At 40.1% G+C, this 18,091-nt stretch overlaps 1 protein-coding gene across 1 annotated transcript in view; it reads left to right on the top strand.

Moving 5' to 3' along the window:
• TBK1 (TANK binding kinase 1) overlaps positions 1-12,525 on the top strand; it is a 28,122-nt gene extending 15,597 nt beyond the window's left edge. The window contains exons 10-21 of the mRNA XM_071733488.1: positions 272-330; positions 1,466-1,557; positions 1,984-2,085; positions 4,810-4,888; positions 5,757-5,878; positions 6,000-6,076; positions 6,429-6,468; positions 7,163-7,264; positions 7,354-7,450; positions 8,518-8,624; positions 8,962-9,033; positions 9,811-12,525. Coding sequence (XP_071589589.1) covers positions 272-330; positions 1,466-1,557; positions 1,984-2,085; positions 4,810-4,888; positions 5,757-5,878; positions 6,000-6,076; positions 6,429-6,468; positions 7,163-7,264; positions 7,354-7,450; positions 8,518-8,624; positions 8,962-9,033; positions 9,811-9,862 — 1,001 coding nt within the window. The 3' untranslated portion in view covers positions 9,863-12,525. The remainder of the gene's footprint in view (positions 1-271; positions 331-1,465; positions 1,558-1,983; positions 2,086-4,809; positions 4,889-5,756; positions 5,879-5,999; positions 6,077-6,428; positions 6,469-7,162; positions 7,265-7,353; positions 7,451-8,517; positions 8,625-8,961; positions 9,034-9,810) is intronic.
• Positions 12,526-18,091: the final 5,566 nt, after the last annotated feature.

Genomic DNA, 18,091 nt, shown 5'->3' with positions numbered 1-18,091 from the left:
CGTTTGTCATGAATGTGGTAAGCCTTTCAGTTAACAGAGGAAGTCATGAAAAATTACCTTTCCTCAGAAGATTTTTTTTTCTGTTTCTGCATTACCTTAAGTTTTTGCATTTGATTTATCATTGAGAGGCTTACAGAGGGCCTTAGGCTAGAGCCCCTCTTTATAAGAGATAAGCTGGAGGACGTGCCTGCTTGAGCCAGCTGGCACTCACAGGAAAGTGCTGAAGAGTGTGTGTGAGTGAGATGATACAGATGTTTCTTTTATGTTTCAGTTTTACTTCCTAAAGTGCATCAACGTTATGATTTGGATGGGGATGCAAGTATGGCTAAAGTAAGTAATTATGTTTGTGATTTATATTTCTGTCTCAGATAATGACACTGAAATGAAAGATTTTCAGATGGATAATGTTAATGAAGCTATTTCTAATATGCTAGTGTGGATTCTGGTTACAGAAATGTATTTTTTAGTAAGGGCTTCAAAACTGTATTAAAGCCCTACTTTGTTTTGTTTTGTTTTTTTTTTTAAAAAAAAAAAAAAAAAAGTACAAACCCAAAACCCAACCTACTAAATCCCAAGTGCATAATTCAACAGTCAGGGGAGAGGAGCTTTGGACTTCTCAGATTATCTAGAAGATTCGTAACATTCCCTATGATGCTGCAAAACTTAATGTAAGACAATTAACTTCAATCTTTCTCTCAGTAAGAAGGAGTCTCTAGGACTCTGCAGAAGCGTGGAATTTCTGTAACCCCTCTTGCAAGTTTTCTGAATCTGTGGGAAATAAATTTTTTAATTCTTTTCATCATTTTTCTAAAACCACTTAAAGTATTCCTTGCCATGCTCAGACCACCATTTATAGTATGCCTATATAACACTGACTGCTGAGGAGCCTTGTGTTCAGACATGGTAATCCTGAGGGGGTGTGTCTCTTTGGATATAAGACATCTTAAAAACTATAAACTGACAAATTTTTGTTTATTATAATTATTTAAAATATTGTAAATTTTAACGTCAGAATCTTTGTTCACAGTTCTAAAGCAAACTTGTAAGTGGGATTAAGTGAATGAAGGAGGTCCCTTGCCTTAGAATTTAAAAATGTGTCATTTTTACAAGTTTTTTTTAATGTATGTGTTTAATTCCTAAACTACTGAGGAAATGTACTTGTGACTTTCCAGAAATTAAAGTAAATCCTGAGGGTGAGTGGCATCAGTCTTGTTTATAAAAGACTTATTTTTATCCCTAACAGATATTTCAGCAAAACTGGGCAAACTCACCACCATGTTTAGCTGTGCCTCCATAATGTCTTTGGTTATCTCCTGACTAAAAGTTTGGGCATTTTAAACTACCAACTTCATGTTATTCTTTCTTCTATTAATCTGTGTTTCTTCGTTGTGATTAATTGGCTCAAAACAATTGCTAAGAGAATGTTAGTACTAACTGTGGTTGTTGTTTGGTTTTTTTCCACCAGGCAGTAACAGGTATTGTGTGTTATGCCTGTAGAGTTGCCAGTTCTTTGCTACTTTACCAGGAGCTGATGCGAAAAGGAATACGATGGCTAATGTAAGAAATTGATTGAATTTCCTGGCTTTTTTTTTTTTTTTTTTTAATTGAGATATGCCTTGATTATCAGTACATAATTCTGTGATCTCTCACTATCTTCAGAGGTTTTCTTTACTCCTTGACTATGAATAGGTTTTCTGAATTTTTTTACTTCTTTCCTTCATTGAGGAAACAAAAATATCTTTTCTGACAAAGGTTTGGGTTTTTGCCATTTCATTTTCTTCTGTAGATTAAGTCTAAGCTCTGGTAAAATGCAAGTACAATTGAGGAGCTTGCACAAGATAGTCTTATGAGGATTATACTAATGCATCTTTAACTGAAATCTGTTCTTACTAGCAGTTATTACCAAAGGTATATTGTATTACTGAATGCTGGTAAAATGGCAGTCAAATCCTTTTCTTACAGACTAATGTTTCCTTTTTTTAGTGAAATAATCAAGGATGATTACAATGAAATGGTTCATAAAAAGACAGAGGTTGTCATTAGACTGGATTTCTGCAGCAGAAACATTGAGAAAGCTGAGAAAATGTGAGTAGAAGCACTAGATGGAATGCATTGGTTTTTCATTATCATCTTTAATGACAGCAGGTTTTTAAGTTATGTTTATTTATGAGTTTTTTGCATCCAAAAATTAAACTTTAATTGCCTATCCTTGCTGGTTTTAGAAAGGAAACCTTACTTGAGATTTAGAAGTACGCTTTACATTAGAGTGCTGAGTTTGCTGCTTAACCTAGTGGAAGCAACTAATTACTATTGAGTAGCAATTGTATGTGGTCTTTTTCTCTTTTCTGACTCAGCTCATGTGCTACTATTGATTTTGGAAGCCACAGTAAATCCTTGACAAAGAATCATGTAGCTTTCCTTTCATTAGTGCTTTAGTCACTGAGTTTGCTTGTGTGTGCTTATTAAGGATGCCTTTAAATACTGGCCCAGCTTTACAATATTGCAGCTTTAGGACCATAGCATTTTCTGTGTGGGAGAAATTTTAGTGCTGAAATACAATATAGTGCAGCTGGGAAAAAAAACCAAACAAAAAACCCCAAATGAAAATCATTAAAAAAAAAAAAAAAAAGCAAAAACAAACTCAAAAACCCAAACCAAACACCCCCAAAAAACCAAAGCACCTCTGATCAAACAAGTGGAAAAACAAGCCAAAAAGCAACAGCAACAAAAAGAAAAAAAACAACCAAAAAAACCCACTAAAACCCAAAGCTGCATTCATTTATCCCTAGATCACAGTGCATACACAGAGATATAACAGTAATCTGCATAAGAAATTCTACGTGCCATATTTTGAAGTGCCTGACTATTAATTTATTTTTGTCTGTTTCAGTTAATGGCAGAGATCTGTATCACAGAATCTCACTGTTGCCCATGTAGAACTATTTAGGTCAATATAGTAGTAAGTTTTTTGGAGTGTTTTCTTTAAAACTGACTTTATAATACAAAACAACTACAGAATTTTTATCTCTTAGCATAGGAGACTTCCAAGTTTGAAAGAAAGACACTAATTTCTTTTGTCTTCCATTCCAAGGAAGCAAATGTTTTCCAATCAGCAGACTCTTCTGCCCTGCCACTTTCAGTCAAGTGCTGTCTGTAGAAGATGGGATTGCACCACTGAATTTTTCCTCCAAGTTTCATTTTTTCTCTCTCTCAGTCTTTGTTTCATCTTCCAAATCCCACTCAATGTCTAATTCTTAGTCACATTCTTTTCCACTTGCAAGTATTTTGTTCAGTCTTTCGATGAACTAGCACTAGCTCTGTCTTTAAGGTGGGTTAAAGATAGGAACTTTAAACTCCAGCTCTTCACAGGCTTCTCCTATGAGTAGTTGTTTCTCTATTCTACTGCCAGTCTTCCTCAAATGCTGTCTTGGTCACAGGGTTCTGTAAACTTGCTTCCAGGCTGCTCTGAAAATGCAGATGCTCACAAGACAATTAATGCACACATGTAGAGCCTCTGGGTTTGCAGGGCAGGCTTAAGACCAAACTTCAGTCATGTTGGAGCTGCTGGGTGTGTGCTAATGGAACAGCTTGCATGGAGTAATTATGAGTAACCAAGGATTTGTCAGATTTTGCATGTGCATGCCAGACATGTGCAAACTGACACACCTGGGCTTTAAAGCAAACAAACAAGCAAAAAAAGTGAAATTAGCAAAGTTGGTAACTAGCAAGGTAACAGAATACCTGTGTAGCCTAATTACAAATCATCAGGGCTGTAACCCAAACTCTTCTTCAAGCCAGTTTACAGTAGCTGACAGGATTGGTTCTTGCTTGCTCTGTATTTGGTTCAGATAGCTTCTTTTTGCATTCTGCCAGCAGAAAACCACTTAAAGCTCAGTAAAAATGGCTCTAGCTTCTGCTTTGTGGTTTTAGTGAATTCAACAGTGTCTCAGAGCATCAGTTTGAAAAAAAATCCATTCACTTGCAAACTGGAATAGTTCTCATGTGAACAGGAATTTATGTTTGCATATAGTCTTTTGGCCTCTTACAGAGTCACAGGACTTTCTGTTAATTTGACTTCATGAGTCTTTTATGGAATTAGCAAAGGACCTGTCCTCTTGTTTGTCATCTCATTTCAAGGCCATGCTAAGCTTCAAAGCATGACAATGCAAAGCTTTTATTTGAAAATGTAAACAAAGAATGAAGCCCGAGTGAAATGATGTATTTTTTGAGAGCAGATGAGCTGGTTTTGATGTGTTTTTTAAAACAAAACATGCCTGAAACTCAGCAGAAAAAATACTGTCCTGAATGATTTATAAGGCACTTGAGCTCTGGTCACATGAAGAGTTTCAGTATGATGGTGCTACTAACCCAGACTTAAGGCTTTGGTAACTCAACCTTTCCAATAAGAAAAGCATTTTGGTGCACTGCAATATGAGTTTGATGCATATCATTGACTATTTTAAATAACTTTAGTTTGGTAACCCTTTGAAAATTGTTTTATGAGAAGAAATAGTTTTCCTTTGCCTGTTGCGTACAAGTAATGAGAATAGAATAAAGAAGTCAGGAATGGATTTTTCGGATTTGTTTTTAACAGGTTATAATTCAAGGAATTTTTTTTCTTACCTAAAATGTTTACATTATCAATGGCCACTTAAGTTTGTCAGTGTTCCATGGTTGCTGCTTGACAGATACTGTATTTTATATAAAAGAAAAGGTAGTTATTGTTACACTCTAGATTCAAGGAGTATTTTGAGTGTATTTACTGGTTGATTATTTTCTTTTTGAATGTGCTGCTTTTTTTGTGGTCAGCTATGAGAATTTGATGCAGATCAATTTGGAAGCATCAGAAGTGGATGACATTTCAGAGATACATACAAAGCTGTTGCGTGTAAGTATCTTACAAAGTCTGTGTTACTCTCAAATGGTGTTTCTAAAGAAAAAGCCAAATAGTTGCTTACACAGGTTCTTCTGTGAATAACAACTCTAAACTTTCAAAGTTATCTTTAGGCTGCTAAATATTGTTAAATGAGATGTGGATATCTTACTGAAAGCAGAGGAAGTTCTTTTTTTACACAGTGTAATGAAAATAATAAGTTCCTGAAAGTATCTCCTATTTTTCTAAAATACCAAGGCAAAACATTATAACCACAAATATATTCAAGTTTGCAGGTTTTTTTCCTTTCCTTAAAGAATTTTAAACTACTTTGTTGGCTTTCTAAAATGGTGCATACACAAACACACTTCTGGGTGATTTGCTTTGGACTTTGCATAATATTTCCAGACAAGTAATGAAAAATTGAAAATAACTTCACATTCTGATGTCCAGGGAAGGTGCAAAGTTCTCCATTCTAGAAGCATAAGGTGATTAAGTGCATTTTTTATTTTGAAGATTGTATGAGCTGCAGAGATAGAAAGGTATGAATTATGTAGATGATCATTATTGGAATTCTTAATATACCAAAAGAACAAGTGTAGAAGTAAGTAGGGAATATATGAAAGTTGGAAAAGTTTTGTTGAAATAAAATAAATATTAGTTAACAGAAATGCCAGCATCAAAGATTATTCTTTCTTTCATAATACCATGCTTTATCTGCTTTTAGCAAAGCTCAGCCAATAATTGGGCTTTTTTTCTTTTTTTTAATGAAGGTCAGTTTAACGAATTAGTCTGCTGTATTAATATGCTCTCTATGTTTTCAGCCTCAAGTAATTTTTCACTTTGCCCAGTGGTAAGATGGTACTTTCTTGTTCTTACATAGCTCTCCAGCTCTCAGAGCACAATAGAAACTAGTCTTCAAGATATCAAAACCAAACTTTCTCCTGGTGGTTTACTGGCTGATACCTGGGCAAATCAGGAAGGCATGCATCCAAAAGACAGAAGGTGAGTAACTGCATGAATTGATTAAATATGTATTGAATTCTACAGTGAGAAAAAAAAAATCATTAATAGGTACTTAAGTTTATATTTAAAATATGCACCTTTCTTCCTTTTGTCACTCTAGTCCAGAAAGGCTGCAGGCTCTGCTATGTTCCATCACTGATATTTATTATCAGTTCAAAAAAGACAAAGCAGAACGAAGTAAGTAACTTATTTGATTCACTTTTACCATAAACTGTTGTGTAAAGTACAGATCAGTCCTTGTTCCACAAAGATATTTGTGGTAGGAATGGAAAGTTAGTCATGAACAGTGATGGTTGGTCTGTCTTAGTGAGATACTGTCATAAAGCCCATATGATTGAAACACCACTCTTGATCTCATAAATTTGAATTGCAAGATTAAAGAGGAGAGAAAAAAAGTAGTAAATGACCACTTCTACCTATAAAGATAGAAGGAAACTATATAGGAAAAAGTTAGTGGAGAAGTAGAGTTTTTTGTAAGTACAGTTAACAGAATTAAACTGGTAATGTCTATCATCTGCTCTGATCCTAGGGCTTCCTTATAATGAAGAACAAATTCACAAGTTTGACAAGTAAGTTTTGAAGTTGCTTTCATATGCTCTTGCCAATAACTTCTTCTGTTGGCTTTTGTTGTAAATTGTGACCTCTTTAGAATCCTGGGTTTGGGGTTGGTTTTTTTTGTAAAAATTTTTCTTTCACTATCTTAAATATGTAGGTATGCCAGCATGTGGTAATGAGGTGCTTTCTGGCAGTGGAGTTTCTTCACTGATAGACCTTCCAAATGTACCTGTGAAATACCTGTATGTGACTGTGGCAGAACTATCTTATAGCAAGTACATTTTCCCCCCTGTTTTTTAGGAAGGAAAAAGCCCTTACTAAGAGTGAAGTGACTTTGTGACTAATGTTGAGATAATTTTCTACTGATTATTAATCAAATATGGATGAGTTGAATGAAATTTTTTCCATTCAGAATCCCCTTTCCTTAAACATACCAACCTCCTCAGATAAATAGTGACTCAGAGAAGACATTTGGCCATTTGCTCATAGACAAGTAGTTGCAACTAAATGCTTCAAGTGATCCTTTCTTCTCCCTGCTAGGGAATATTTTGAAACATACTGTCAGTTCATGCAGCTTATCGAGCACAAATAAAGGTGGCTGAGGGAATTTTAAGTCCACATATCTCTTCTCCAAGTTTTGGAAAGCGATTTAGAGGAACAGGCTTTTGAAAGCAGTGTAATGCTGTTTTGGTTCTTTCTGTGTTGCAGGCAGAAGCTCTATTTGAATGCTACAAAAGCCATAGCTCTATTCAAAGATGAATGTGTCCGCAAGTATGACACATTTTTGGACAAAGCTGAGGACTGGGCAAGGCAAGCATCTGATTTCTTTAATATTTGGTAAGGTTTGCTGCAACGCTTGTATAATGAAAGCTCTTAAAAGATCTTTTATTTTGTTTCAGGAAAATGCTTCACACGAGAAAGCAGTTACTGGCTCTCACCAACCAGTGCTTTGATATTGAAGAGGAAGTATCAAAATACCAGGATTATATAAATGAGGTAGAATACTTTAAAATAATGTTAAATATTTGCATAGATAAAAGACTGCTCCACATTTTTTAATGTCAATAGTGTCATTTATAGTGAGTCTTACATTAATGCAGTTGTATTAAAATATAGGGCTGCATGGATGTAATATTTGGTCTATAGTAGCTTTACTGCTCATGGTGGGGTGGCATAGAGTGAATCCTGACTTAATTTTGAGTTTGGTGGGGGGGAGTTGGGTTAGGGTTTGTTTGATTATTATTGTTTGTTTTGGGGTTTTTTGGTGGGGTGTTTTTTGGGGGGTGTTTTGGGAGGATTTTTTGGAGGTGTTAACATCCCCCTCCCAGGAAAAGTTGTGCAAATGTATGTGGGTTCATTGAGAAGTGTTCTGTGTAACTGTTGCCATAGTAGTATAGTAGTATCTGAGCACATAGTGGATTGTCTTAATACTATTCTGTAGCATAAACCCACCACTGACCTATTCAGGATTAGGGGACAAGTGCTGTAGGATACATTCTAAACTAATGCTGGTGAATGAAAGAAAATGTTTTGTTAAAATTTGGACAGTGACTCTGGAGGATGCAGATAATAAGAATTACCTCAAAATTGAGAGAATGAGAGCATTTTTATGCAACAAAATTAGAAGTCTCTTTATAAAGGAAACATGAATTGAAGAAAAGTACCTGATAGGTGTAAAAGTAATTAAGGAATGGTGGAGAGCAGCATTTTACTTGTTATTTGTTTGTAGCACTACCAAAGTCACTTATTGCTTAAGGTCCTGTTGCCTTAGGATATCTACAAACATAACAAACAGGTAGTTCTTCCTTTTGAGAGTTTCTTATGAAAGTAAAAGACCCTTAAGAAGATGGAACAAATCAGTGAACTATAGATGGTATCAATTCAAAACTTTCTATGATGTTCCCGATTTGGGGAATGTCAGCTGCCTTTGTACTGTGATGATTTTATGAGGAGGTATCATAGCAATGGAGACTTTTAAAGAAGGATTTTAAGGTGGACATCAAGATACATAGGACATAGGACAGCTTAGATTGTAACTTACATTGCCTTTTTATCTATTACAGTTACAAGATGCTTTGCCACAGAAAATGTTTGCAGCTTCCACTGGGATGAAACATACAATGAACACAGTCTATCCAAGCTCAAACACACTAGTGGAAATGACTCTTGGGTGAGAATTTTTTAATTGCATTGATGTTATATTCTATACCTATTATACAAATTGCCAAAAAGTATTTACAGTTGACTTAATCATTGCTGTATTAAGATAAAGAATTATATGTTGCAGAAAAAACTTTGTAGTGTTAAAGCCATGGTACAGATTTGGAAGCAAGTAGAGGACAAGAGTAATAAATCATCTGTCACTTTTATTAAATAACCAACCTGTTATCTATCCCTTATTTTGTCTGCAATGACATGTTACTGAAAGCTGTGTGGTAGTGAGTGATCATAGCAGATAACTGTCCCTATAAGAACTGTAACCCTTCTCTTGCTTCTTGTTACTACAGTATGAAGAAACTAAAGGAAGAAATGGAAGGGGTTGTTAAAGAGATGGCTGAGAACAATCAAATTTTGGAAAGGCAAGCAAATGTTTTCCCTTTTTGGGTTGGTGCTGAGAACAAGCTTAATTTGGTACACTTTATAGATTCAGAACTTAAACTAAGGGATGATCCTATAATCTCTTCAACTGTAAATAGATTTTGGACTGTATATCTCAGGTAAAACAACAAAGCCAAGAAGTATTCAGAGCCTTGAAATCTTACTGTAAAATCACTCTGGCACAGCAATCGTGGCATTTTTGTTTCACGTTACTGATGTTTAGCTAATAAAGATGTGTTGCACAGACAGTAATTTGGAATTTAAACACAAAACTCTTGCAACAATCTTTTAACTCCTCACATTTAGACATAGTTTCTAACAACTGTGGAATTATACCAATGTGAATGAATTAACGATTTTGCCACTTTTAGATTGCTTAAATAAAGTAATGGGAAAGAGGCCAACATATTCCTTACAATTCTGAGGGTGGTGTTGTTAATCATAGAGACTGATTTTGCTTTTTTTCCAATGATGATGATAAAATATATAAAAATAATGATCTGAAAGCTTCAGGGTAAATTGCTGGTAGAGCTGAATTTAGCATCCAGTGGAATTGATTTTGCTTTGTTCCCCATCCCCAGCTTTGTTCTTAGAGCACAGTATTCTCTTTTTTGTCTTCTTTTCACATACCAAAGTTAGATACAAATGCATGTGTTGGCAGGCAGCAAGGGAAAGGAAAGACCTGTAAATAAATTATAATGAATTAAAGATTCTGTAGTCAATTACCTAATCCTCAAATATCCTCTTTTTCATTTTAGGTTTGGTGCTTTTACTAGGGATGGTGGCCTGCGGAATGTGGACTGTATTTAGCTTCCAAAGGACCTGAAGGGACTTGTACATTTTTTCAAAGGGAAAAAATTTCAGTTAGGACATTTAAAAGCAGATAGAAGATCTGTATCCTATTTGGTTGGTTTTCTTCTTTTTTTTCCCCCCTACAATTGTAGTATTAAAAAAATGTAAATATGTATAATATGTAAATATAAATGAAATATATATCTTTTTTTTTGTCAATGTTAGGATAGAATTACCCGCCACCCCTAGGAGGACCTCTGACAGTGTCCTAAAGGAAAAAAGCATTGTTGATGGAATTTGCATTTGCTAACTTTGAATATTGCCCATTTTCAGAGTGCAATTTAGTCTTTATTGCAGAAGGACTTTCAGAACTCTAAACGTTATGAATATCTTTTAAAGGGTATTTTGGATTTCCTTTCACCATGACTATTATTTTTGAGTCTAGCTGAATGACTCTGATCATCACAGAACATGACGACCATTTTAAATGAGATCTTTTTAAATAAGTGTGAATAGGGACTAAAAGTGCTGATAGAACAGAGTGGAAATACATTTATCTTTTCTTCACATCCAAACTGTTAGTTCACTTATACTTGAGAAAACAAAATCACAATTTTTTTTAAGTTCCTCTCCATATTTGGTGCCAGGTTGCCTGTAATTATTTGACTGCTCAGTATATGGAAGTTTTGCACTCCAGGTTGTCAGACTGAGTATAAAAATTCCTTTTAATGAAGTACAGCATTTTCAGGATTTCCCTGAAATGTTCACCTTTAAAAAAAGAGAGTTCATAAAATAAAAGCTTTTTCAGAATCCTGCTTGCAGGCATGATTTTTAAAAAAGGCTGAAAAATGGTATTAGGAGAGTTTGTAGGCAAGTCAGTAGAGTAGATGGCATCATGCCTCAGTGGTAACTGAATATTGGAAAAATTAGTTACAGTCTAGATCTTGAAAAGGGACTGTACACCTTACTGACCTGTGACTGAGCTATCAAACTTAGGTGAAAAATTTAGTCAGACTGTATGTTTATTTTCAGTATCAGTAGTTACTAGTTTTAGTTCTCCGTGGCTGGGTCACAGGGATGCTCCAAAATACATAAGAGAGGAAACTCAGAAAAAATCCCACACTTTGTGTGGATATACACTTATTTGTTTCAAACAAAGAGCGTGCATATATTGCAGGACTTGTTCTTTCCTTGTAGAAGCCTGGCCTTGGATGTTCAGTGGTGTCCAAAAGCACTTCTAATTGCTATATTACATCTGAAAGAAGAGCTGGACCAAGTATATTTAGAATTTCCCAAATTTAATGCTGAAACATTAAGGTGCAAACTGAACAGTAACCCATGATAGCATCTGATAGTTTTCTGATGCTTATTCCTGGCTTATCTGTCCAGATCAAAATATAAAGCATTTCCACTGCATTTTTAAAACATATTTTAATAGAAACTTATGAAATTTCTAATTTATTCTTTCATTGTTTAAAAGAAGAGGAAATTCATTGCCTTGATGTCTGAGACCCTGCTTTCCAGTGTTCTTGGTGAGAATCACACATTAAAATAGCATTCAGATATTTTTACACCCACGTGAACAACTTCTTTCTGAGCAAGTTTTGTTCTCCCACAAATCTAGCCAATGTGAAGGGAGTGCACAGTTTGTTGAATGTTTTTCCTTGGTTAGCTATGGCATTCTTAACTGTCTGTTTTACAATACTGGAATCATGTCTAACTGGAATGTTTTAATGCCTGCTTGTACATTTTTTCACTCACATTCATGGTCTTGCCAAATGCCAGTAAAGCACATGCAAGTGTAAGAAGAATTGGGCTCTTGGAATGTGCTTAAATTGTATTTTTTTTCAACATCATGTCTGTAACACTTTGTTGTTTCAAAGTTTCTTAATTTTGAAAGAAATCAAATGTTAGTTGGAATGTGTAATTCTCAACTTCTTTATGCTGACCAGTCTGAAAAAGATTAATTGTAGTAACAATATAGTCTGTATATTGAAATTTGTGCTGCCTTCTTTAACATGATTGAAAATTTTTTTGTTTTATTTTATGTTACACTTAAGTGTCCTGATACATCAGTCACGCTACTGATTTGCCAAAAGAAGTAATGGAAAGTAATATATGGTTCTTCCTCCTGATGCTGTTTTACTGTTTGGCAGGGGTTAGCTCAGTATATTAATTATCTGTTACATGAACAAGCCTGTCTTCATATGAACTGTGAAAATGCATGAGTGAATGACTTAATGGCATAAATACATCATCAGCCACTGAATGTCCAGTGTGTACTTACTCCTGTGTCTTTCCATAATTTCACTTTCTGTTCATTTCAGTATTATGTTACAATTTGTAGCTCCTCATAAATGCAGAATGAAGCCTGAAGTCTGAGGTAGCAAATTGCAGCTTAGCTTGCATTAGCCAGCTGTCCAGAAAACATCACCAGCACAGGCAACATGGCAGAGCTGCTTATCCTTCTTATTTATTTTTTTAATCATCACTCTGCTGGCATGTGTTCTGAACAATGTTAATTCTCTGTAACCGTGGCAAAATTCCTGTTCCATGCTCAGTGGGAAACAGTCCACGGGTGGAGCTCAGTCAGTTAGTTAATTACTGCAGAAGTGTTAATCATAGAGAAATTTTGGATGTAATCCTATGGCAAGGATTAAAAAGGCTGAATGTAAAGATTACTACTCTCTTTTTTTTTTTTTTTTTTTAAACGTTGAAGCCTAGGATGATAGAATGGTTTGGGCTGGAAGGGGCCTTTAAGATCATCTAGTTCCAACCCCCTGCCATGGGCTGGGACACCTCCCAGCAGACCAGATTTTATCAGTTGATGGGGAAACATACAACTCTGTTAAAACTCCTCAGGCTATGACACCATCTGGGTTGGGGAATATATTTGTTTCTGTTGAACACAGCTGCCCATAGCACATCGCCCTGACTGATCTGCAGTTATGGGAGGATTACATTGACTTCACCTGAAATAATTATTGGTAGGACATTGGGTGCTGCATTTGTGTGTAGCCATAATAAGGTACTTGGGAATCAGACAAATTCAGAGGGGGGATGTGGAATAAACTGCAGTTACATAAACTTGTTTAGGTAAAATTAAGCACAGAACTAATCCTAAGTAGTTACATTGCCTGCTGTTACCATGCAGTCCCTTCCAGGGATGACTTGGTAATTGGAGTGATACATTAGATACATTTGGTTATCTAAACCAGGCACAGCTGTGAGCCAGAGACCTGAAAATCAGTGGGATGGATGTCCAGGCTGGTCAGTGCAGAGGAAAGACTGGTTTACCTGTGACTAGACCAATGACAAGCACTTCTAAACTGGCTTATCCATTAAAATAAAAAAATACACTGACCACCTGAAGATAAGTGAGGGGAGGAAAAAAAAGATAATAGAGTCTGGAAAACTGACCTGAGGGAAAGTGGGGGGAAAAAATGGGAGTTGGCTGGCTGGGAGAAGACTGGAAGAAGTGCAGAGCCTAAGTTTTTAGTCAATTAAAGACTTGCAGAAGGTCACAGTTCACCAGAGTCAGTGATGAAAGGATTAGAATCACCAAGGTTGGAACAGACAGGTTAACACATGCTGCTGTGCTATAAACATGGGCGTGCTGCTCTTGTTCAGCGTTGTATTCTGCTCCTAAAAACACAAGTGTACAGTGCTCTCTGTGGCTACCCGGGCTTCCACAGCCTTCCTTCCCATCAAGGTATGTGTTGTGTCACTGCAAGCCTAGCCTTGGAAAGTAGTTCACAACCTAGCTGCCTTTTTTAGGCAGATCCTTTTAGTCAGGAACAACTGACGTGCATCACAGAATGGATTGGGATGGGTTGGAGCACAGATCCTATGAGGAGAGGCTGAGGGAGCTGGGGCTGTTCAGCCTGGAGAAGAGGAGCCTCAGGGGAGACCTCATCACTCTCTACAACTCCCTGAAAGGAGGGTGTAGCCAGGTGGGGGTTGGTCTCTTTTCCCAGGCAACCCTCAGCAAGACAAGAGGGCACGGTCTCAAGTTGTGCCAGGGGAGGTTTAGGTTGGACATTAGAAAGAATTTCTTTACTGAGAGGGGGATCAGACATTGGAATGGGCTGCCCCGGGAAGTGGTGGATTCTCCGTCCCTGGAGATATTTAAAAAGAGACTGGATGTGGCACTCAGCTTTTGCCAGCTCCCCCCCGTGCCAGCGTGAGGGTTGCTTCGGTATCCTCGAGTGTGCCGATGCCGTGCGACGCGGGGTTTGTGGGCACTGCAGAGTGGGCTGTGGGAAAGCGTCTGCAGCCCCGCAGCCCCGCGCCGGGATGGGGAGAGCCCAGCCTGGCCCCTCGGGCCCTCGCCATGCCCGCCCCGCGCTTTGCTTGGCAGCCACCCTTGCTAACTCATCATGAAAGATGACTCAGGCGCAGTCCTACTGCTGCTCCCCTTGCGACAGCCACAGGAACCCTGCAGCAGTTTCAGATGTAAGCAGACAGGAACACTTTACAATCTCTTAAGAAAGCAGGTGAAAAGACTTCACTTTTTTTTTTTTTTTTTTTTTTTCCCTCTCCTCTGCACTTTCACTTCCTGGAACACTCTAATTGTCCAGACGAACTTTTCATAAATCCTCCATCTCCTGAAAACGCATTACACCCGGGCTACACCCCACTTTATAGCACTTAAAATCTGTGCAAGGCTGCATTAAAATAGCGGATGTTTCTAATGCCTAGGAGAGGTGACAGCCAAAGCTACCGGGCGAGCTCACTGACAGTGCTCACTGAAGCTGCAGGTTTGATAGATGCCGGCTTTACCTCTTCGCTGTGCTGGGACTTATTGCCAGCTTGCTACAAAGAGGGAGGATGGGTTCGGAGCAGAGACCTGCGAGGCCGACGTCCGCCCTGCGCTCGCCTCCCTCCGCGGCTGCCGGTGGAGCTCACGGCTGCTGCGAAGGAGACTTCCCAAAATGCTTCCCGTGAAAACTTCAGCTGAGGAAGCAAAACAAACCCAAAGTCTCCACCAGAATCATCGTGTTATTAGGTCTTAATTGCAGTGACACCAGTAAAGCGTACCTCATGGAGAAGCTTCACATCACCTATTTGTAATCACAGAACTGTCACGCTTGGAAAAGACCTCCAGGATCACCTCGTCCAAGCGTCCACACCCCCGCCAAAAAAAAAAAAAAAAAAATAATAAAAAAAAAATCTGTCTGTATCACCATGCCCAGTAGAGCATGTCCCTTAGTGCTTGATCTACACGTTTTTTCAATATCTCCAGGGATGGTGACTCCACCACCCCCCTAGGCAGCCCTTTCCAGCGCCTAACTACTCTCTAAAGAAATTCTTCTCCGTATCTAGTTTAAACTTCCCTTGGTGCAACTTCAAGCCATCCCCTCTAGTCCTGGCATTATTCACTTGAGAGAAGAGGCCAGAACCCGCCTCCCTACGACCTCCTTTCAGGTAGTTGCAAGGAGTAATGAAGTCTCCGACTCCTCCAGAACGAGAGGAGACGCAATGCGCGTACCGGCAGGTGAAAGTGCAACGAGCGACTTTCCGCGGCGGCGGGACGAGGCGCCGGGGCCGTCAGAGCGGGAGCGTTTCAGAGCCCCCGGTTGCGCCTGTTCGCTCCAGAAGCGAAGCGGCGACGCTGCGGGGAGCCGGCGGCGGACACGCCGCGCTCTGCGGTCCCTGCCCTCCCGGTCGCGGTGCGGAGCCCACCTCCACCCCCCCGCTGCAACCTCCTGCCCGCTCCCCTAGCCCGCGGCCGTCATGTGCGGGAGGCGTCAACCACCGCCCGCCCCGGCCGCTCGGCGGGGAGAGGCCGGCGCATCCCGCTCCGCATGTCGGCGGCCCCGGGCCACAGGCGGGGGAAGCCGCCGTGGGGCTGGCCGGCCCGGGCGATGTTCCCGCAGCCGGAGGTTCCCGTCGGAGTCCAGGGCCTCGCGTACGGCGGCGGCGGCCGCCGCCGCCCGGCACCTCCGCGGCCCCGCCACGTCCGCACCATCTTTGAGGCTCCGCCGGCGGATCCGCCTCACCGTTTCGAGCCGGCGGCGGGAACGTGGTGCGACCTCTGCTGCCGTTTCGTCCTCTCGCAGGGCCTCCGCTGCGCCGGTGAGAGCCCGGCCGGGACCCCCGCGGGGAACCGGCGGCGGGAGCGGGGAGCGGCGGGGCCGCGCTGGGTGCTGGGAGGTGCGGGAGTTCACGGCACGGAGGGTTCGGCGGCTTGGGGGGGCTGGGGTCGGTGTCGGTGCCCCCCGGTCAGTGCCATTGCCTTCCTTCCTTCCACACGGGGTCTGAGCGGGAGCCTGGGTGTCCCCACACGAGGCGCTGGAACACGAGGGCTGTCGTCGGGTGATGGCGAGGAGCGGGGTGACAGTGTCGCGTGGGGCGATGGTGTAGCATGGTTGCGGTGTGAGGCAGGTGAGCACATTCCATCACCGCCCAACGGGGGGAAGGTCATACCCCTTACAGGGGGTGGGCTCTGAAGAGTTGTTGTGGCTCCCACCACTGGCAAAAACCACGCAGTCTTCTTCCCGGTCCTTCGGGTAGGAGGAGGTGGCTGTGTGTTGGAGCGCGGTATGTCCCGTGTGCTCGCCACCGATGTGTCCTTTTGCCCTCTGGGCTTCGATTCGTAATAGGCAAAAGGCGTTTTCCTTTCCCTGAGTAGAAAACAATTTTTCTGCTCTTCAGCCCGTTCATTACCACTGTGATTCTCAATAATAGTGATTCCATGCACCTGCTCTTCATGGTAGGAGAACGTACACGATGTGATGGTGAAAAGTCCTCTTTTGCCATCCTTTGGTTTGAAAAGCATTTGGCCACTTCATGGTGACTCCAAGAGTAGTTTCAGCTTGAAACCAGTGGGCAAGCTCATTTCTCTGGCTGTTCTTTACCAGCAGCTGCCACGCTACTGTACTTTTTTAGGACAACCTAGTGCTGTCCCTAGTGGAGTGACATAAGGTGTGTGATTTTGCTTTGGATTCACCTCACTGATCCTTTGCTTAGCAGATGATACCTGAAACCCATGGTGAGACATAAAGGAGATGTAATCACCTTGCCCTGACCTCTGATGAGATACAAAATTTCTGTTAGGATATGGTGTGCTCACAGTTGCACCCTACTTTCAGTAGCTCTATTTTTACCCTTACTCTCAGAATGGAAATGCTTTGACTGCGAAAATAAAATGGTTTTTATTTATCACTTAAATTACTGCACTCTTTGTTCTGACAGGATGCATAGTGCATTGAAGTGAAAATAGACCTTAAAAACAATTTTTATATTATTTTATTTTATGATCAAATGCTCTATGGCAAGAACTCCAAGTGTCATGTTGGATTATATATCTTCCAGCAATGTTTTCTCGGAATGATTACAGCTTACAATGTTTTTCCTTCTCCTCCGTGACAAGCTCCATTTTTATGAGGCATAGTACATCAAGCTGCTCTCTTAAATTGCTGTTTAAGTAGCAGAGGAAGCATTCAACATTTATGACCTTGCATTAATATAATATTTAAAAGCTGCAAAGTGCTATGGAGATGAAAGGAAACAGTAGCTGAAGCACACAAGGATTGCTGCAAGAACCTCTGTTCTTTCCCAGTTTGCAGCACACCAGCAAGCCAGACCGATGAACAGATCTGTCTGAAAGATTGGCTGAGGGCAACAAAAGCAGTAGCTGTGTCAAGATAGCTCAGAAGTGTGAAGGAACATGTGGCTGGCTGCCTCAGAGCTGCTAAATCCACTCTGTGGCCAGACCTCAGTCTGCACCATTAGTCCAGGCCTCCTCCATGAGTAAGTGAAAACAGAAGAAAAAGATGTCCCCTGCTTTGGAAAGTTGGCAGACACAGCTGCACTCATCATCTAAAGTGTGTCTGAGCTGGCCTTGAAAGCTGCAGCAGATACATCTGGGTCTGCAGCTGAATTTGTGGCTGCTGTGGTAGCATCTGTGAAAATGAGGTTAAAATTGCAAGTGCCTTTCTAGGGTTTTGATCCGCCTGGCAAGGTGTGACAAGCTGAAAGGTTCCCAAATAACTCTGTGTTTTCCAGACACCACAAGGGGGAGGGACTTTAATTGCATGTCATCTAAAAAGCAAAATGCAACAGCATCTTCCAGGTGGTCCACTGCTGATAAGAGGGAGCTTTGTCTAAATTGTCATAATTCTGACTCGCAAAGACATAGGTATTATATTTATTTAAATTACCCTGTTTGAGTGTTGGTTGAAGTCAGTTCTTACTAGATCATTGCCTTCAGACAAGATCATAGTCAGAGGTGCCCAATTTAGT

Source organism: Heliangelus exortis, chromosome 1 (genome assembly GCF_036169615.1).
Source record: "Heliangelus exortis chromosome 1, bHelExo1.hap1, whole genome shotgun sequence".
Lineage (NCBI taxonomy): Eukaryota > Metazoa > Chordata > Aves > Apodiformes > Trochilidae > Heliangelus > Heliangelus exortis.
This window is presented reverse-complemented; position numbering and strand designations above follow the sequence as displayed.